The sequence below is a fragment of the Carcharodon carcharias genome, chromosome 23, assembly GCF_017639515.1.
Source record: "Carcharodon carcharias isolate sCarCar2 chromosome 23, sCarCar2.pri, whole genome shotgun sequence".
NCBI lineage: Eukaryota > Metazoa > Chordata > Chondrichthyes > Lamniformes > Lamnidae > Carcharodon > Carcharodon carcharias.
Window position 1 is genome coordinate 10,703,896 of NC_054489.1, and position 22,764 is coordinate 10,726,659.

The following is a 22,764-nucleotide window of genomic DNA, read 5'->3' on the forward strand; positions in this document are numbered from 1 at the left end:
CATCGGGGAGAGGAAGTCCCACCTTCTTCGGTGCCATTGGTTCAAACAGGAGAAAAGACACACAAAACATGCCAGTGATTGGCTCCGCAGCCTGTCACTGAACCTGATCTTGCTGGGGAAATTAATGCAACAAATAAATACTAGGGGCGATATGCGCTAAATGAGATTCAATTCTGATGTGGCTTTTGGTGCCATAAGTGCCTTGTAACGGGATTTCCTCTATATTTGCCTCCCCACTGAATCATAGCATTCCCCTATTTCACAGTTGCACCGCGAGCTGTAACCTTAAATAATTGTATGCCAACGCCGGTGATGATGTGCGGATGAAAGGTCGGTGTGGAAAGGGGAACCACTGACTAATCCCATGACAGGACATTCTTATCGGACACGACATTTGGGGAGGATACAGCCAAGTGGCGGGGAGCCGAGATGCACCAGCAATCGGACAAAGCTGCCCCACTCTTGGTGCCAGTCTCAGGGATTCACGTTTTGACCTTCGCTGTGAACAACTGATGTGCCTTTTTCTGTCGGAGCCCCCCCGGGTGGGGAAAAGAAAAATTCCATTTGGATTAACAGAACAAGAAACGTTTTAATTTGCCTGGTGCATTTCAACAACCCGTCTTGATCGCTATGGCCCGTTCCATATGTACCCTGAGATTAATGCTGTTAAGCTTTGGGATTCTCATTTTCCTGTGTGGGATACTTGTTGTGAATTTTGAAGAGCTGCTTCATTACAGGTATGTAATTATATCTTTCAACCCCCCAAAAAATACTCCTTTTGGCTGAATGCGGGTTAGTTTACAATTGGACTTCTGTTGCAGGACGCATTGTCATGTACCGCAGTCTGCGCTCTGCTGAAGTTTTTGACATGTCTTTTGTACACAGGATGCAGGCCATCTGTCTCTATGGAGGATGCATAGGGTTTTCAGTTCAGAATAACTGCGACCCCGTGCAGAAAGGTTTCCCACTCGCTTCTGTGGTGCCACTGAATTTTCCGACAGAGACCCAACCAAGTCTCGTCAATCGCAGCCCCAGTTTTCTCTTTCCTGAACGTGGAAACTGTTTAAGAAAGTTTGCTTTGAACGATCACGCCTGCGCGCTGTTCTCTCTTACTTAAGATACACACACACACACACACCTGACCCTCGAGAGCTGTTTACATTCTGCTCCTGAGTTTTGGATTAAGGTTTCCTAATAAAACCAAATGTCTTGCTGAGGGTTGTGGGGACTATTTTACTGCTTTCTTTAGCGGAACTGCAGGGGAAGCTGGTGTGTGATGATGTGCTACTGGCTGTTTCTGACCTTGACTACACGATCAGCAAAGTGAGAGAGCCTCGGGCAATTCTCCACATGATAAGAGACAGATTTAGATGAAGTGCCTCCATGGGAGCCTTCTTGTACGTATTCTAGTAATTGGGTTACTGAACAACATTAACGTAGATATGGGAACAGGATAGCTGCCTGATATCTCAGGCAAGCCTTGGCATTTGAGTTTGGGAGGTCTAAATACAAAGAGAAAATTAATTATATTTTTGTTTATAAAAATACAAAAGGGCAATTGCTCAGTATCGCAGTGATAGTCTCTCATCCCCACTTTAGCCACGAAGCAAGACCTGCAATGTTGCAAATGCCTGTGTATTCCCTGATGACATGTTTTCTAAAATAAAATAACATGTTATATTTTTCATGTTGGGCGAGGCAGTACTTTGTTTTGCATATTGTGGCAAAGGATGTTTTCTGCTGACTAACCCCTCACTAGGGAAGTTTTGTGTTTGAATGCTAACACTGAGTAACTCTCACTATCCAATGATACAACCCTGAATGAGGTCATTTGGCCCATCATGTCTGTGCCTGGTTCTTTGGTAGAGCTATCCGATTAACCACACTCCCCTGCACTTTCCCCATCACCATATAATTTTATTTTGCATCAAGCGTTTAATCTAGATATCTATCTCATGTGTCATGTGCCCTACCTTATGACTTGTGCTACAGTTTGTTAATGCTGTGCCTCAAATATAAAGTCTAGTTATGTAAATATTATCTGTAGAATGTGGGCGTGTCACCATAATGAAGAAGGTCCCACCTCCAATCCAGCAACTACCACATAGGCCAGTTGAAGAGGAGAAGATACACAGCAACCACAGAGACTCAGGCTTTCTTTAACCGGTTTTATTCAAGCTTATGCAAGGGAACCTAAGAATGAAGACCCAGCTCCCTGATTGATTACATTTCGTTACTTTTGTACTTTTTCTTATCATTATACAATTGAGTACATTTGAAAACATCCAGTTGGTAGCCGACATGTTAACACTATCCTATTGAGTACATAAACATGTGTTTTGCTAACCAATTACTCTAAAGGATGTATACACAATTATATTATCCAATCAAAATTAAAACATGTACTCAAAGACCTTGGTTCTCACAACTCAAGACTGTTTGTGTTTCATCAAAGTCCCCTCTTTGTCTATTGTATGTCCTCCCATATCTAAGCTAAAACCATCTGTCCCTTCCCTTTCTGAGGGAGGAGTATACTTAATCCAACTTTATGCCATGTTTTATCTCCAGTCTAGCTCTCAAGGCTTCACCACATCATTGAATTGTCCTGCCTGTTACTGGACATTAGCTCATCTCTTGACTTCTGTGTAAATCACACAAAACCTCAAAGCCTCTTTGTGTGCAATGTCCATCTGCTTATCTTCAACTGTTAATACGCTTAGCATCAATGGCTGCCTGGAGTTTTTAAGTATGTTCAGCAAATTCTTACTGTGTTCTCTGTTTTTAATATATATATTTAATTCCCCCCTAACAATAGCTACTAGCCATGATGTATAATATTGAAAAATGTAGCTGTAAATTTTGAATCTGTTAACAGCTGAATAGAGGAGTGTATATCTCAAAAATGACATGTAAGTGCAGGTCATATTTGAAATGCAAAGAGGATAATCAAGCAGGTCTATTGTTGCTCAATTTAGTTGTTATCATAATAACCATAATTTACAAAATAGTAGAATACTGGCTTACTATGAAAACCAGATTTGATTCACATGGACTCACTCATAAATCCTGTGAATTTGTAAAACAAGAAATACAAGTTCAGCATCGTATTGTATTACTGATCATGATGTAATCTGTTTAAAAATTATTTCCTGGAATATGGTCATTGCTGGCAAGGCCAACATTTGTTCCTTCTCCACTTGTATTTGAACAGAGGCTTGAACAATCCCCATCCAACACCACACTCCCCCACCTTCCCTCACTGAATAATTTCTCCTTTAACTTCCTCTCACTTCCTCCAATTAAACGGGTGTGGCTATGGGTACCTGCATGGGCCCCAGTTATGCCTGTCTTTTTGTGTGGTATGTGGAATATTCCTTGTTCCAGTCCTACTTAAGCCCTCTCCCACAGCTCTTTCTCCGGTACATTGACGAATGTGTCAGTGCTCTCGTCTGGAACTGGTAAAATTCATTAATTTTGCTTCCAATTTCCACGCCCCTCTCTCCTTCACATGGTCCATCTCTGATACTTCCCTGCCTTGACTTCTCTGTCTCCATTTTTGGTGATAGGCTGAATACCAATTTTCATTACAAGCCCACCAACTCCTACAGTTATCTCGACTACACCTCCTCACACCCTGCTTCCTGTAAGGGCTCCATTCCATTCTCCTAATTTCCCTAACTCCATCTCATCTGTCCTGATGATACTACCTTCCACAGTGGTGCTTTTGACATGGTTTCCTTTCTCCTCAACCAAGGTTTCCTCCCTATGGTGGTTGACCTTTTCCCTCAACTGTGTCCAACCCATCTCCCGCACTTCTGCTGTCACCCCTTTCCCCCCACCTCTCAGAACCACAAAAGGGTTCCCCTTGTCCTCACTTTCCACCCCATCAGCCTCTGTATTCAAGGGATCTCCCTCTGCCACTTCCACCAACTCCAGCATGATGCCATCACCAAACACATCTTCCCCTCATCTCCTCTGTCAGCATTCTGAAGGGACTGTTCTCTCTGAGGCATCCTGGTCCAATCCTCCATCACCCCCAATTTCTCATCCCCTTCCCATGCAATCACAGGAGATGTAATAACTGCCCCTTTACCTCCTTGCTTCTAACCGTCCAAGGCCCCATACACTCCTTCCAGTGAAGCAGTGATTTATGTGCACTTTGTTTAATTTAGACTATTGTATTCGCTGCTCACAATGTGGTTTCCTCTACACTGGGGAGGCTAAATGCAGACTGTGTGACTGCTTTGCAGAACACCTTCACTCAGTCCACAAGCATGATCCCAACCTTTCTGTCACTTGCCATTTCAATTCACCATCTTGCCCTCATGCTCATATTTCTGTCTTCAGCCTGCTAAATTGTTCCAATGAAGCCAAATGCAAATTGCAGGAACAGCACCTTCTCATTTTCTGATTAGGCAATTTACAGCCTTCTGGACTCAATGTTGTGTTCAATAACTTTAGTCCAATAACTCAATTTTCACATTTCACCCCCCGCCCCCACCGCCGCCCCTGTCCAATGCCAGTCTGTATCTTGTTCTCATGGTTTGCTTTCAGACAGTGCTGATCTTTTTTCTGCTAGTAACACCTGCTTTAGTCTTTAATACTATCCTTACCACTTTCTTTGTCCATGACACCTTTGTCACTTAATCTCTCCTGCCCTCCAACCTATCCCTCACCTTCTATTTTGCTCCTCCTGCCCCGCCCCCCTTTTCGACACCATAAAACCCATCACATTTATGCATCTCCCCAGTTCTGATGAAGAGTCATAATTGGAGTCAAAATGTTCCTCTCTCCACAGACCGTCTGAGTTTTTCCAGTATTTTCTCTTTTTTAATTTCAGATCTCCATCATCCACAGTATTTTGCTTTTATCCCAATTTCCCTTGAATTGAGTGGCTTGCTAGGTTATTGCAGTGGGCAATTAAGAGTCAGTCACACTGCTGAGGGTCTGGTGTCACATGTAGGCCAGTTTTGGTAAAAATGGCAGATTTCCTTCCCTAAAGATTGTGAGTGAACCAGATGGGTTTTTATGACAATTGTTGATAGTCTCAGTAATGATGATCATGAAACTATCTTTATGTTCCAGATTTTATTAATTGAATTTAAATTCTACCAGCTGCCATTGTGGGATTTGAATCCATGGCCCCAGAGCATTAACCTGGCCTCTGGATTACTAGTCCAGTGACATTACCACAATGCCACCATCTCCCCTTAACAGCCTCTATAACAGTAGGAATTTTAGCAAAATGATTTAAGACAATCGCCTAGAAATTACTGCTGATAATGGATGGTATAACAATAGCAACCTTTCACCTCTCTGGATGTGGTTTCCAATCTTGCTCGTACTGATGTCAGGATGGCTGCCATGTACCACTTGTGAGAGTCCTATGTAGAATAAGTTTGAACAGATTCAACCCAAATCTATGTGGGCACATATTAGTACAAGGTATCTCTGTATTGCTGATGTCGTTTAGAAATGACTATTGAGAGAAATAGGAGGAAACCACACTGATGAAATACTATGGTGCTAAGGTTGGGAGTTGACACAAATTCGAGGCATCTGTGTCTGAATGCTATAGCCTGCAAGTGCTTCTAGAAAACATGTTCAGGTCACCTCTGACTGACATCCTTTAGCTTACATATATCTATCATAAATTGCACAAAAAGTGCATAACAAAATCCGGGAGTCAGTGATCCATTGTTTTTCACACAACCGCTGGTGACTGGTGAAAGATATAAAATGGTACATAATTTGTTCTTAAAGCTAAAAGTCCTAAGGTGTTCTACTATTTGGTGTTCTATTATTTGAGAGTAGTTTAGGTGGAAGGCCAAAAGCATGGCTTGAGAGAAAGGCTTTGCAGAGGATTTTGGGGAGAAAATCGAAGTCTTGAGTGGTTTAGGAGTGGTTTGGGGATATTTTGGCTGATATTACTGCAACCAAAATGGAGGAGTAGGTGGGGAGACACAGTAGGCGACAGTGGAGGATGAGCGCTGTGACATCAATTTGGAGACTCCTGAGGGACTGTGGAGCAATTTGAGGATTTTAAAGATCAGGAGGGGGTAAGGGAGTACATTGGAGGAATCAAACATACAGATGATGAGGATGTATTGGAGGGTTTCAGTGGCGGCATTGAGGTAAAGGTCAGGGGCATGTGGTATCGTGAAGTATTTTTCACACATTTTTAAATTCAATTGACCTTGAACTGAGTGGCTTGCTGGGCCATTTCAGGGGGCGGTTAAGAGTCAACCACATTGCTGTGGATCTGGAGTCACATGTAGGCCAGACCAGGTAAGGATGGAAGATTTCAAAGGGCATTAGTGAAAGAGATGGGTTTCTACGACAATTGATGATAATTTCATGGTCACCATAATTGAGAATAGATTTCAATTCCAGTTTTTTTTTTAAATTTATTGAACTTAAAATTCACCAATTGCCATGGTGGGATTTGAATTTGTTTCCAGGGCATTAGACTGGGTCTCTGGATTACTAGCCAAGCGACATTAACATTACACCACCATCTCCCCAAAAGTGGAGAAGAAGGTGATTTTGCTGAATGGCTTGATGTGGGTATCAAAGTCCAGCTCCAGATCAAGCACAATACTAAAGTTGGGTGCCACTGAGGTCAACGTCAACTGGTTTCCCTGAAGAGGAACTGAATCTTCATTTAAAGTGCTGAATTTCTAGTGGGAAATGAACAGGATGTTTGGGTCTTGTTGATGTTGACTGCTCCATGATTCATTATGGAGAGGGGAAAGTTTGGGTATTTTCAGCATATATATGGAAATTGTCTCTGGTTGACCAATGCCAAGAGCACCATTCTCTCCTTTTATGAAAGCTTATGCTAACTATTTCCCACCCTGATCTTATTGTCTTAACCCTGAAGGCCATTGTAAATGTGAAAAAAAAAGAGTACAGGGTCTTTGCCAGAGTATCTAATTCCTAAGCAAATGTACAGGCAATAGAAGGAAAGGAACAAAAGAAGACATGTTATGAGGTAAAACATGTAACTATTAATTTAGCATTGTAGGTCTACCTACACCACACAGACTGTAGCAGTTCAAAAAGGCGGCTCATCACCAACTTCTCAAAGGCAATTAGGGATGGGCAATAAATGCTGGCCTTGACAGAAATACTCATATCCCAAGAACAAATGGGAAAAAAAATATATTTGGACTAATTCAGATTTAGGTTATACAAGTTTGATGCTTCTTCTACATATGGTTGCTGTTGGTTCCTGGATGTGAGTATAATGTTGGCTACCTGCCTTTATACTTTTTGATATCCATTTATAAGGGTGTTGGCAGCTTGGAGTCTGATGCGTGAAGACACGTAGTGATTTAGTACATGTGTGCTTCTGACTCCTTGCAGTTTAGTGCAGGATACAAGTTATTTCACTAATAGCTAGGTGCCCATCAAACCTAAGGCTGCTGAGTGCATCTTTGGTCTCCAGTTCTCAGGTTTCAATGCCAATATGTGTCAGTTCTTGATGGTCTTGTGATGGCTATGAAAGAAAAGATGAAGAACAAACTTGCACTTTTGTCTTTCACATGATTAGAACATCCCAAGGCACTTCACAGCCAATGAAATAATTTTGAAGCATAGTCACTGTCCTAAAGTAGATGGTCACTGATATTACAGCAGTGGAGCCTAGTTGAGTGATGGAATGGAAAGGATGTTTTTTTCCCAGCACTCTGACTGTCCTGGAAAACTCTTATATCAAACTGCTTTCCAGGACATTCTAATTTTGGACATCCTTCCTGAACCATGTTATACTGCATTCATTGTTTTACCCTTTGTACAATTTGTGGGGATTATTTGAGCCCTTACATCATCCACTATGGGCTATCTGTTTTAAAAAGAAAAATGAACAGGAAAAGGAAGAATTGTTCTATGACAAAGAAACATGTAGTATTTAACAACAATGCACATTAAATGATTTTATCTTATAAATGTCTCAGCTTTTAAAGTTCTAATCCTCCCTAGGCCGTTGCCATTCCCTATCTCTATACCTTCCTACAACTCTCCAAGATCTCTTCGCTCTGCCATTATCTTGTGTATCCCCAATTTTAATTGCTGCACCATTGCTGGCTGCGCCTTTGTCTGTCTGTACCCAAAGTGAAATCTGTCCTATTCCCTCTCTAAACCTCTCCACTTCCTTGGCTCTCTTTCCACCTTTAACATGTTCCTTTTACAACCTAGCTCTTCCCTGTCTTAATATCTCTTTATGTAGCTTGTTATGTAGCAAATTATGTTTGATAACACTCTTGTGAATATTTCAGATTCTAGCGCCTTCAGTTGCTTAGGGCCTAGGTTCTGGGATTCCTTCAATACATCTCTGCATCTCTCTATCTTGCTTTCTTCCTTTAAGACACTTCTAAGCAAGTTTTGGTCATCTGAATTAATATCTCCTTATGTGGCTTGGTGTCATGCTTTGTTTTATAATGCTCATGTGAAGCACCTTGGGATGTTTCTTTATCTTGAAGGCACTATATAAATGTGAAGTGTTCTTGTTCTACTACTATGTTAAGGTGTTGTATAACTGCAAGTTATTGTTGTAGCTGTTGTGTTTTATTGTTGTCTGTGATCAAAATGTTTTAATGTGAGAAGATAGTGTATTTTCTTACCCTTGGTGAATTGTCCCAAGTTAAATAATTTCTAGCAGCAAGCTTTTGTGAATTTAAAAATAAAGAAGATTTTTTATGAGCATACATTTATCCTTGAGATTTAAACATGACATTATACACACACTATTACACACACAATGACTAGATACAGATGAAGAGAAAAACAATACGGTTCCAATCTGAAATGATTTCAGTTTCATGCGTAGCAGGCCTGTAGCTTCTTGGATGAATTGATGAGTGGAGGTCTTGTGAAAACAGAGGATTCTCAGTAAGCTGTGAGGCTTCTTGTAGTTGAATTCCCAGGAGGTCTTCTCATCTCACGGGTATAGCTGTTTATTAAATTGGCTGTGTAGCTATCCGCAGCTGCTTTGTTGGCTTATTTCTATTTTTTCTATTTTAGAACAGCTTCTACTGTTATATTTTCAAAAGCCGGTCACAGACATTGCTGTCTTACCCATGTGACCACTGACAACTTCAAAGTCCTTTTCCAAATAAGATGTTGTGTTAGATCGTTAACCTTCCTGTGTTGTGGCCTTTCACACCTGAGAGTTTCAGACAATCAAAGCCTTTGTGTTTGAGATGAGGAGTCAGAACAACACACTGAAAGGTCGAAGAGATCCATTTCATATTCGTCTAACACCCATTCGGTTTTGATGTCTCTGTTGTCCATGGTCTTTTCTGTTGATGGACCCTCCTTAACAAAAGGAATGGGTGAATTTCACAAGTGGCTATGATTGCCCATATGTACTTAGATATTTGCTTGCATTTCAGGTATGTATGGAGCTGTACACTGCCAAGTCACAGGATATGCTACAGCTGTCTTAAACAGCTTTTGGTATCCACTACTAAAAAATATATCTTTAAAATTTGGAACATCTTCATGTCTGTACTGGGCATGACATAGTAAAGAAACCGCAGTAAGAAAACCATTGTGTCCATTGTCACTGATGCTTTGTTGCTGTTGCTATCGGCTTGGTGGCTGTTTTGTCTTCCAGGTTTACACAGCGGCTGTCAAAACTGAAGCTTAATTATGTGTTTGGTTCAAGGTTACAAGTCAATGACACTGAAGCAAAGAGAATAAATTACAGTGAGAAAAAAGCAGGTGACAGAGACTGCGACACGTGTACTTACAGGTAAGAAGCTGGGTTGAATTTCTACAATTGTTTCCACTGATTATTGTCATAACTTGGCAGAAGATCCCTGGAGAAATGGCAAAAATTCAATCCTAGTGGTAGAGTTTATGAGCTGACCATAGAACTGATAGTTAGAGAGAAAGTTTTGAAGGAGACGGAAATGAGAAGAAAATTTATTGGTTATTGGTCTGTTCAGTAGGACAGAAGACTTAAGCACATAAATGAAAATGTAGGAAGGAACAATGTTCAGTCACCTCATTCTAGTGTTTCAAATGCCGTTTCAAAGTGTGTTGTGACCGTCTTTTTTTTTGTTTCCCATAACACACGCATACTTCTACTCCTTTTTTGAAGTGACAAACTGGTTCAGTTTCCTTTCAAATGCATCAGCTGCACTAATGTTTATTGCTTGACTTAGTTATCCATCTTACAGGGTAGAAATTTGGCCACACAATCCCCATGTTTCTGGTGTTTAATGGCGTCTTAAGCCTGCAATATGGAATCCAGGAAGCACATGCTCACCATGAGCTGGAAGTGGACCAAAAAACCGACATGCATTGTCCATACCTGAAAAAGGTGTTCAACTCCTTTTGAATATACAAGGGGCCATCTGCCTCTTTGAAGCCCCCGCACCCCCCCCTTGCATGATTGATTTTCCCTGAGGAAAACCAGACCTTAACCAACATGATGCATTTTTAGAACATACTTAAGATGAGTGGGAATGTTCTCTAGATGATCCATAAATTGCATTCTTAGATTGTGACTGATCCTTTAACCATATTGTGTGGTTCCTCAGATCTGGTTCTGCACAGGGTAATGCTCTGTAGATCCATGATCATCTACTTTCATTATTTTGGATAGTCTTTGGATCATGTTCATCTTTCCTTAACATTTTTCCCCATTTTCTTTCATCTTGAAATCTCTCTGTGCCACACTCATTCCAGAGTCCAGTAGACAACATGGTGGCCAGTTTTTGAATGTCCCATTAGAACCACTCCCTGGAGATACCAAGGGTATCCCTGGAGGATTTGCCTTCTATCCCTACCCTAACTGATATTTCCCTTGCTCCAACAAAGGGTGCTGGATCCTATTGTTACTCCAGCTCAGATGAGAGTAAAAACAGGAGCATTTTCAAGAAATTCAAGAAAACCTCAGCTGACTCAGTGTTCTTCAAATCATTCATGGGATGTGGGTAACACTGGCAAGGCCAGCATTTAATCAATTTAATACATTTTGATGAATCAATGCCAATGTCTCAATGTAATCTTCAAACAGGTGATCCTCATTGACTGAATACAAATTGGAAAATTGCAAAGTTATTTTCTTGTTCTTTTCTTTCAATTACCCCGGTGTTTTTTGATGAAACATTAATGCATGTGAATGACACACACTGTTTATTAAGCTGCTGACTAATTTGCACATTGTGCTGAGGAAGAGATGCCCGTGAATTGTAAATCATGAGAAGTTGCCAGATGATTTGTGCTGTTCCATGAACTTTACAACAGCAATGTCTTGCCCTCAGTCTCCGCAGGATTTTCATGAATTTACTGCATTTGCACATTAGTTGCCCATTAACCTCACCACAGAATGTTAGGGCTGGTAAGTAATAGAGTAAGTACCCTTTGAACAATATAATGATTGCCAATCAACTTTCCTGGTCCAGAAAGTGACTAGTTCTTCAGGCATAGAATTGTTACTGGAGATTTCAAAAATATAAAATATCAAATTAAAAATTTATTTTTGTTCTTTTCCTTTCTATTCCTTCTTCTATCTCTTAATACAACATTTCTTTCCATCTCTTGATTTCTCTTTCTTGATTTGACATTGAATTCCCCCACTCTAATTCACCAGCTTTCTCAGTTGCCCCTCTGTTCTCTTAATTGTCAATTCTTAAATCTCACTGGTTAAGGAGCTACACTGTTAATGTCATCATTCACCAAGATCACATACCACTTGCCCCTGCTACCCTGTTATCAGTTCACACTTTCAGCAACTTCGTTATGGCACAGTTGATGGTAATAGCTGAGTTGTTCAAATCCCAGTTGTTCAAATAACTACAACTAATTTTGAAATTTGTATGTTTTGAGATGAGGGCTTTGAATTCAATAGTAATAAGACCAAGTCTTATAGGCTTTTACAAAACATTTATTAATAAGAGAAATGATTTAAAACACATACATAGATCTACAAATTACTACTATGATAACTTCTAAATTCCGTATTTAATCTAACCCCCAGTTACACTTTCGTTAAGGCAACAGTTATACACATAGATTTTAAAAGACCAAGGCAAGTAACACACAATATCCTGAACCAGTTGAATTCAAAGTGAGTTTTCTTAACTTCAGTTCTTTGAAAACAGCAGCTTGAGGCATAGATGCTGAAGGCTTTTCACACTTGTTAGATCTTAAAAATGCCTACCCTTACACACAGCTTTCACTCCTTTATACGTATTTTCCCCTTTGAACACAAATTCCCATTGTTTCACTATGTCTTTGGACTTTATCTTTCTGATAATAGAACTATCTCATTGCACTAGATTTTACCAGTAAACTTTGGGAAAAATAAACACACTGTTTCTAAACTTCACCTGGCTCGGTGACGCATTTCACCCCTCCTTTCAAAACAATCTAGACTGGTTTATTTGAGAAAGCAAATGTCCTTTTACACCTTACATTCTAAACCTCCCCCATGTTTACATCAAAGCCTTCAGACCAGCTGCTTTTAATCCAATTAAGTCTCACACATATGCACACACACACACACACACACACATACAAACACAGATATCACTATTTTACAATAAATTCCAATAACAGTATGAGAATTACTATATCTTCCTGACACTTCTAAGGCAAAACATTTATGAGCTGAAATGTGCAGGAAAATGTCTAACCAATCGGGAATGCCACATAATAACCCACTCTAGCAAATTCTGGCTTGTTAATAGGCAGCACAATTTTCCTTCAGAATAGAAGATAGCAGGTAAAACTCTCCAAGACTAGCAACATCCACACAAGTCCAGTACTGCCAACTCACTTGAACCAGCCTCTTTATTACTATCTCTTAGAAAAGGTAAGGATTTTTAAAATAAACTGATTAGCAAAGAACAGTGAATTCAACTGGGGAAGGTCCCAATCAGAAATCCATTAAGATACCAAAACCCATAAGTGTACTACAACTTAAGGATGTTGAAATTGGACATTGGCGGAGATGCAACGGAGACAGAATCTCATTGCTCATGTGTTATAGACCCCGCCTAATATTCAATTCCATTGACTTTGTTCAGTCTTTGTTCAATTTCACCTGCTATAAGTTTGCTCATTACAAAGCATTGAATTATTTTAAATCTATGGACTATCACTATGGTATTAGATGACGCACTGAGCAGGGGCAGTATGACATATTATAGCTTCATTAGTGGCCCATTTAATCCTCTTGCCTTTTCCTCTCCAATTTATTTCTCCTAAAGGCACCAATCTGTATTGGGGAACAGTAGTCCCAGCGGCACTTGCTGCACTCTGTTACCACCTCCAAGTAACCATTGTTCTTATTGCTGTCTGGCTGAAATTAGCGTAAAGTGGCAAGTTATGCAATGGGCTCTTAAAAACATAGAAACTAGGAGCAGGAATAGGCCATTCGGCCCTTCGAGCCTGCTCCACTATCCATTATGATCATGGCTGATCATCCAACTCAATATCCTGCTCCCACTTTCTCCCCATACCCTTTGATCCCTTTCGCCCCAAGAGCTATATCTAACTTCTTCTTGAAAGCATACAATGTTTTGGTCTCAACTACTTTCTGTGGTAACGAATTCCACAGGCTCACCACTCTCTGGGTGAAGAAATTTCTCCTCATCTCAGTCCTAAATGGTCCACCCTATATCCTCAGACTATGTCCCCTGGTTCTGGACTCCCCCACTATCGGGAACATCCTTCCTGCATCTACCCTATTTAGGCCTGTTAGAATTTTATAGGTTTCTATGAGATCCCCCCTCATTCTTCTGAACTCCAGCGAATATAATCCTAATCGACTCAATCTCTCCTCATATTTCAGTCCCGCCATCCCAGGAATCAGTCGGGTAAACCTTTGCTGCTCTTCCTGAGCTTCAATGATTAAATACCATTAGTAAGGTGCAGAACTATTGTTGTTTAACCGTAACGTGTTACAAAGGATTCTTCATGGGAGAATTGTTATTTATATCAGATGGTTCATTCTAAATGCAAAGAGCTTTTGAGGCAACGTGTTGGCCACTGTAGAAAGCTTGTGCCTCAACAAATGTTATCACTGTCTGATTGAAGCACAAACATTTACAATAAAGTGGCCTTTATCTTAGACAATTATTATATCTCACCTCCCTTTCTCCATTCCTCGAAGGTTGCATCATGTAAACTGATGGTCAGCTGACCTATTTCTGGTTTTCTAGCTTTGCCACTCTTAGGCCAATCATTAAGGTGCATGTAAGAGTTTCCACAGCCCGATGTTCTTCTCGCCCCTCTGAAGAACTCATTTTGTGCTTGTTAACTGCCCATTCCATGTAATCCAAGATGGCAGAGAAGTCTCCTACAAGCCATCCAATGGCAGAATTTATGAAGCATTGAATCATCAACAATCCTTCCTCTTCACTGCATTCCTGAAATAGCCCTGCCAGAAATCTGGACAATGAGAGAACTGGGTTATATTTTATAATATAAACTCCATAGAATACTGTATGTACCAAGTTAGTGATTACATAGATTACATACTTACGGCACAGTTCTGCACTTAATGACACTTTTTTGTTTAGTCAGGTGCTGAACTTCTGGCAAAAGCAATTAACAAGATGTGTGAGGATTTACAGGGAGATTGCATCATCTCCCATTCAAGGGTGAGACATCCTTTAATAATTTCTTAACACCCTGCATTCTTGCAAGCAGTCTCAAAAAGGAAATGCTGATTAGATTCACAAGTGACATGCTTATCTCTGCGAAGTTTGCAGTTCTATTTCTGTCCTACCTCATTAATTGTTACTTTCAGGCTAAGTTCTATAGCTCAAGACAATGCACAGGTGAAAGGATGGGTAGGGTGCCCTGCTCCTATTGTTGCTCTTTGACTGCCAATGAGGTGATGTACCAGAGCAGCATGGGCATAGTGGAGGAGCCCACACTCTGTTTTACCACTGTTTCTTGGGCCTGGCTTCCAGCCAACAGCCTTCCATCTCCAGATGGCCAGGAAGAGAACTTAAACTCTGTCAAAACACATCCCAAAGCATTCTGTATTTCCATTCATAATTCTTCCTTTCCATAAACATGCCATCTTCCTCTCACTATCAATGTGTATCATTATTGTCATGACGATTAGTGCTCTGTAACTCAGACATGCCGAACAGCTTACGGTAGGAGAATCCCAACATAAATGGACACACTATTACAGCGAACAATACTTGAAAGACAAGAAAGTGACATAGAGAACCTAGGAATTGCTGGATGACAATGAACCAAAGTTCCACCTTATTTGCCGTCTACCATCCTGGTTGGCACACGCAATGATGAATGACTTCTTTTGAAAAATGTAGTTATCAACTAGTCTATAGCAGACTCAAAAATGACAAGTGGAGAACTCCAGTGGTGGAGAGCTTTGGGCACCATAGGTCCAAAGTCCCCTTTTCCCGTCCAAGTGTGCTTCACTCACCCACACAAGAAGGTTATTGCAATGGGCATCAAGCTGTTTATAAGGGTCAAAATCCTGGAACTCCCTCCCTAACAGCACTGTGGGTGTACCTACACCACAGGGACTGAAGCAGTTCAAGAAGGCAGCTCACCACCACCTTCACAAGGGCAACTAGGGATGGGCAATAAATGCTGGCTTGGACAGCGACGCCCACATCCTGTAAATGAATTTAAAAAATCATTTTACATTCCAACTACTTGGAGAATGAGGTACCATGTTCTATTCCTTTATCACATTAAAGGGACACTGTCTACATAAAAACAGGGTTTGACAATCTGTTCTTTATTGATTTCCAAACAAGCATGCTGCTATGATGTCAAATGGAGGAGTGCTACCATGGTACTTGTTGATGAAATCATCGAGAGGTCAGTTTTGCAGAGGCTCTTTATTCTCTCCGGATGATAAAAGAGTTTACCCTAACTTGGCTATATCATTCCAAGAAGCCTTTTTAAACAAAAAGACTTCATCTTTATATAGTGTCTTTCGTAGCTTCAGGACATCCCAGACCCCTTAATAGTGAATAAAATAAATTTGAAGCATAGTCACTGCTCTAATGCAGGAATCATGGCAGACAAATTGTACACGGCAAGCTTCCACAAACATCGGTGTGGTAATAACCAGACAATTTGTTTTAGTAATGTTGATTGAGGGATAAAAGTTGGACATAGGTTAACTCCCCTGCTCTTTAAAATAGTACTGTGGGATTTTTACATCTGCTTCAGTTTAATGTCTCATCTGAAAGATGACTTCTCCGATCATGCAGCACTCACTTCGTCTGCACTAGAATGACAGCCTAGATTTTTGTGCTCAAGTTTCTGGAGGGGGTTCTTGAATCTACAACCTTCTGACTCGGGTGAGGGTGCTACTAACTGAGTCATGAATGACACATAGACAAACTTAAAGGTAACTGATAAGGAAGCAACGATTAAAAATTCACTTTGGCATGAGGTGCCATTTTCTGGTTTGGGATAAAGAAGATATCTAGGGTCCAGTCAAAGGGTTTTAGTCTATAGCTGGCTATCCTATGGCAGTGCTTGACCAAGCCAGAAAAAAAGTTCTACTGACCAGCAAAATAAGTGCAAAATAGGCCAAATCTTTTTCAATGCAGATAGTGTACACTTCAAAGTGTTTAGTAGAGAGACAAATATTCTAACAAGGTAGTAGATGCATTAGTGCTAATTTTCCAAAATTCCCTAGATTCTGCAAAGGTTCCATCAGACTGAAATGTAGCAAATATATCCCCTCTATTCAAGAAGGAAAGGAGGCAGAAAACAGGAAATTATAGGCCAGTTAGCTTGAAGTCTGTCATGGGGAAGGTGTTAGAATTAATCATTAAAGAGGTTATAACTGGGCACTTAGAAAAACACAAAGTAATTGGGAAGAGTGAGCGTAATTTTGTGAAAGGAAAATCATGTTTAACGAATTTACTAGAGTTCTTTGAAGGAGTAACATATGCTGTGGATAAAGGGGAGCCTGAAGATGTACTGTACTTGGATTTCCAGAAGGCATTTGATAAGGTGCCATATCAAAGGTTATTTCAGAAAATAAAAGCTTGTGGTGTAGGGGGTAACATATTAGCCTGGATAGAAGATTGGCTTGCAGGCAGAAAGCAGAGAGTATGCATAAATGGGTCTTTGTCTGATTGACAGGATGTGATGAGCGGAATCCTCTAGGGGTCTGTGCTGGATCCTCAACTTTTTACAATTTATATCAATGACTTAGCTGACAGCAGTGAAGGTTTGGTAGCTAAATTTGCAGATGACACAAAGATAGGTATCAAAGTTTCTTGTGAAAAAGATATAGGAAGTTTGCAGACGGATATAGATAGGTTCAGTGAGTGGGCAAAAATCTGGCAGATGGAGTATAATATGGGTAAATGTGAAGTTGTTCACTTTGGCAGAATGAATAAAAAAAGCAGAATATTACTTAAATGGAGAATGACTGCAGAATTCCGAAGTGCAGAGGGATCTAGGTGTTCTCTTGCATGAGTCACAAAACGTTAGTATGCAGGAACAGCAAGTAATCAAGAAGGCTAATGGAATGCTATCCTTTATTACAAGAGGAATTGTCCATAAAAGTAAAGATGTTATGCTTCAGTTATACAGGGCATTGATGAGACTGCGTCTCGAGTAGTGTGTGCAGTTTTGGTCTCCTTATTTAAGCAAGGATGTAAATGCATTGGAGGCGGTTCAGAGGAGGCTTACTAGATTGATACCTGGAATAAACGGGTTGTCTCATGAGGATAGGTTGGACAGACTGGGCTTGTTTCCACTGGAGTTTAGAAGAGTGAGGGGGTGAGTTGATTGAAGTCTATAAGATCCTAAATGGTCTTGACAAGGTTGGTGTGGTGATTCCAGAACTAGAGGGTACTGTTTTAACATTGGAGGTCACTTTTATGGGACAGAGATGAGGAGAAATTTTCTCTCTGCGGGTTGTGCGACTTTGGAATTCTGCCTTAGAAGGGCAGCGGAAGCGGGGTCACTGAATATTTTTAAGGCAGAGATTCTTGTTAGGCAAGGGAATCAAAGTTAATTGGGAGTAGATGGGAATGTAGAACTTGAAACAGAAGCAGATCAGCCATGACCATGAATGGTGGATCGGGCTTGAGGGGCCGAATGGCTTACTTCTGCTCCTATTTCGTATGTTCATATGAGATGACATCCTGTCTTTACATCGAGCATATCCTCCATCGTGTTGTGTGGCATTACCGTCATGCTAAGTGGGATAGATTTCAAACCGATCTAGCAACTAGAGACTGGGCATCCATGAAGTGCTATGGACCATCATCAGCAACAGGATTGTATATGCCACAGTCTGTAACCTCATGCCTGGCATATCCCCCACTTTACCATTACCACCAAACCAGGGGATCAACCCTGGTTCAATGAAGAGTGCAGGAGGGCATGCCAGGATCAGCACCAGGCATACCTAAGAATGAGGTGTCAACCTGGTGAAGCTACAACACAGGACTACTTACCTGCTAAACAGTGAAAACAGCATGTGATAGACAGAGCTAAGCGATCCCACAACCAATGGATCAAGTCTAAGCTCTGCGGTCCTGGCCACATCCAGTTGTGAATGGTGGTGGCCAATTAAACAACTGATTGGAGGAGGAGGTTTCTCATATTTTCCCATCCTCAATGATGGGGGAGCCCAGCACATCAGTGTAAAAGACAAGGCTGAAGCATTTGCAGCCATCTTCAGCCAGAAATGTTGAGTGGATGATCCATCTCAGCCTCCTCTGGAGGTCCCCAGCATCACAGATGCCAGTCTTCAGCCAATTCAATTCACTCCACGCGATATCAAGAAACAGCTGAGGGCACTGGATACTGCAAAGGCTATGGACACTAACAGTATTCAGACAATAGTACCGAAGATTTGTGCTCCAGAACTTGCTGCGCCCCTAGCCAAGCTGTTCCAGTACAGCTACAAACTGGCATTGACCAGGCAATGTGGAATATTGCCCAAGCATGTCTTGTCCAAAAAAAGTAGGATAAATCCAATGCAGCCAATTACCACCCTGGCAATCTACTCTCAGTCATCAGTAAAGTGATGGGATTGTTGTTGGCAGTGCTACCAAGCGACACTTACTCAACCATAACATGCTCACTGACACCCAGTTTGGTTTCCGCCAGAGTCACTCAGCTCCTGACCTCATTACAACCTTGGTTCATGGACAAAAGAGCTGAACTCCAGAGGTGAAGTGAGAAAGACTGCTCTTGACGTCAAGGCAGCATTTGACTGAGTGTTGCATCAAAGAGCCCTAGCAAAACTGGAATCAATGGGAATCGGGGGAAAGCTCTCCACTGGTTGGAGTCATACCTAGCACAAGTGGCTGTACTGAAACATTTAAGTTATGAAGAGAGGTTGGATAGACTTGGGTTGTCTTCGTTGGAGCAGAGAAGACTGAGGGGCGACCTGATTGAGGTGTACAAGATTATGAGGGGCATGGACAGGGTGGATAGGGAGCAGCTGTTCCCCTTAGTTGAAGGGTCAGTCACAAGGGGACATAAGTTCAAGGTGAGGGGCAGGAGGTTTAGGGGGATGTGAGGAAAAACTTTTTTACCCAGAGGGTGTTGACAGTCTGGAATGCGCTGCCTGAGAGGGTGGTGGAGGCGTGTTGCCTCACATCCTTTAAAAAGTATCTGGATGAGCACTTGGCACGTCATAACATTCAAGGATATGGGGCAAGTGCTGATAAATGGGATTAAGTAGGTAGGTCAGGTGTTTCTCACGTGTCGGTGCAGACTTGATGGGCTGAAGGGCCTCCTCTGCACTGTGATTCTGTGTGAAAGGAAGATGGTTGTGGTTGTTGGAGGTTAATTATCTCAGTCCCAGGATTTCACTGCAAGTGTTTCTCAGCGCAGTGCCCTAGGCCCAACCATCTTCAGCTGCTTCATCAATGACCTTCCCTCCATCGTAAGATCAGAGTGGTGGAGGCACCCACATTCTATTAATGAATTTTTTAAAAATTCTCTCAATGAATACCATACATAATTGAAAGTGGTTATTCATCTCCTGGTTATTCTGTACTGATGTCAGCCCTCATTGTCACTGCACCTGAGATTGTTTCACTTGACACTTCTGGTCTTATGAAACACTTTGAGACTTCTGGATGTGATAAAGCAGTACTTAAAAATAATTCATTGAATATAAAGCATGGTGATCGTGAATGGCGCTACATAAATGTAACTCTTTCTTCCTTTCTCTGGTACATGTAAGGCTGCATTGAGGATTTTCGGGCTCAGTATGTCTGTGGTTTTATAACAACTCTTTCAAAAGTGACATCATTTCTCCAGGGTTACAAGAGTGGGTGCTGCAGAAGAGAATTACAAGAAGCACAAGATATTTATAAAAGTGAAAATGTGTTAAAGCTCTTCGCAAATAGATGTAAGGAAGATGAATATTCTATTCCAGATAGCCGGTTGGTGAAGGACAGAACTTGAGCCAATCTTTACACACTCTTATAAGCGTTTATTTACAGAGCCACACATCACAAGCACACACGTTCTAAGTCAATAATCTCAGTTTCAGTTTGTGACTATTCTGTGTCTATTTATAGGGGCACAAATTAATCTCCATTACCTGTGTACAATTAAACGCAAGTAGTAATGAATGATGACCTAAGAGGGGTGTAATTGAAATCTTGGCCTAAGAAACAAGCTTTTTAAAGGTAGAAACGGGTGGAAAGATTTAAGGAGAGAACTCCATATAGAGTAGAATTTAGCTGGCAGAAGATTCTGTCATCAATAGTAGGACATAAGGAGGTGATGGAATGCAGATAAGGAGGGCTTATAGAGGGCTGTCTGAGATTGCAGAGGTAGAGTAGACAAAGACCATTGAACAATTTATGGACAAACATTTTTAAAAGTGGTCTTTTTGGAGGTTGAGAGTCAGACTAAGTCAGGACAGGTGAGTGGGTAATGGAACATGTGCAGCAGAAAAAAAGAGATATGCGTTCAAAGCAAACTCATGTATGGGCCCAAGACCACCACTTTCAGCCTTGAAAAGTGTCCAGTCTACCTCAGATTACCCTGAAAGTGTAAGGTATCTCAAAAATTTGAGCAACAGGGGATGTTTGTTATTTCACACTGTTACTATGTGGAGGAGTACGAGTGGTATTCTCCACCAACAGGATGCTGTCATCAAGCCAGAAAGACATTCTGACTCTCACACAAATGAATAATGTGGAATTTGAATTTCAATGCCAATGTAATGTCAGGTATGTACATTGTACATCCCAATGACTGACAGATCATATCAAACAGCAGGTTCCTTTGGCCGTGTGCAATGGACAAAGTATTGACTGTACCCAACCAGCCCGTGCTTGCAAAACTCAATACAGTGTCCAACATTAGATGTGATTCCATGATTGGGCGATACTTGCTAAACAGCCCTGATTGTGCTAAGGATTACACAAAGTTAATTTCAGATTATCAGTTAAGCTTGCAGTGTAACTCACTTATGTGTGCTAGAAGCTACAGATATTCACACACAGGGCCCTGCCCTTTACAGACAGAAGGCACACATTCACACATTATGCCTTTTCTAATTAAACAAAAGCTTGGTGGACCGCCATTCCCTGGTTCATTCCTCATGGCAATGCCTTGACCAATCAGACTTGACCTACCTGGTTTGAATTTGAAACAAAAGCTTGGCAGTTAACTGTTTTCTGCTGCATTCTCCATGGCAACACCATTACCAATCAGAATTCATTTGTCAACCAATCAGTATTCTCTTCTCATGCAGTATAAACTGTTGTTCCCTTTACTGTTGGTTTATCCTCCGTAGCTATCCTGATGAGTGCAACATGAAAAGCTTTAACCGCATGTCTCTTTTATCAGCAATACGGAAGCTCTGTATGACCAAATGACTATGTTTAGCAAGTTTTGCACCAGTTGGTGTTCATGGAGGATGGAGAAGGGGAGTTCAAGAATGAAAGCATCAGAATATTAAACTCTGGGGGTGGAAATGGTATGGATAAATATTTTGGTGGCGGACGAGTTGAGGAAAATGTGGAAGTGGACAATGTTCTGAAAATGGTGATGTGGCAAAAAGGGTGTTTTTTAAATTATTTCATGGGATGTGGGCATCGCTGGCTGGGCCAGCATTTATTGCTCATCCCTAATTGCCCTTGAGAAGGTGGTGGTGAGCTGTCTCCTTGAACCGCTGCAGTCCATGTGGTGTAGGTACACCCACAGTGCTGTTAGGGAGGGAGTTCCAGGATTTTGACCCGGTGACAGTGAAGGAACGGCCGATATATTTCCAAGCCAAGACGGTGACTGGCTTGGAGGGGAACTTGCAGGTAGTTGTGTTCCCATCTGCTTCCCTTGTCCGTCCAGGTGGTAAAGGTCACAGGTTTGGAAGGTGCTGTCGATGGAGCTGCAGTGCATCTTGTAGATGGCATACACTGCTGCCCCTGTGTGTCAGTGATGGGAGGGAGTGAATATCAAATGGCATGCCATCCACAAACAATCAAGCAGATTTTTTTGTCCTGGACGGTGTCAAGCTTCTTGAGTGTTGTTGGAGCTGCACTCATCCAGGCAAGTAGAGAGTATTCCATCACACTCCTGACTTGTACCTTGTAGATGGCGGACAAGCTTTGGGGAGTCAGGAGGTGAGTTACCCTCTGCAGAATTCCCAGCTCCTGACCTGCTCTTGTAGCCACAGTATTTATATGGCTGGTCCCGTTCAGTTACTGGTCAATGGTAACCTCCAGGATGTTGATAGGTGTAAAGTTCAGCTCAGGGTTAAACAGAAATTCAGTTCAACCTGAGACAATGGCTGGGATAGGGGGAATG

The 22,764-nt window shown here is 41.4% G+C and overlaps 1 protein-coding gene across 3 annotated transcripts in view; it reads left to right on the plus strand.

The window, feature by feature from the left end:
* Nucleotides 1–256: 256 nt before the first annotated feature.
* LOC121294021 (alpha-2,8-sialyltransferase 8F-like) overlaps nt 257–22,764 on the plus strand; it is a 46,956-nt gene continuing 24,448 nt past the window's right edge. The window contains exons 1-3 of one of the 3 annotated variants that reach the window (XM_041217507.1): nt 257–737; nt 9,620–9,757; nt 14,541–14,621. In XM_041217507.1, coding sequence (XP_041073441.1) covers nt 631–737; nt 9,620–9,757; nt 14,541–14,621 — 326 coding nt within the window. In that variant the 5' untranslated portion in view covers nt 257–630. The remainder of the gene's footprint in view (nt 738–9,619; nt 9,758–14,540; nt 14,622–22,764) is intronic. The other 2 variants (XM_041217508.1, XM_041217509.1) reach the window with 2 other exon arrangements.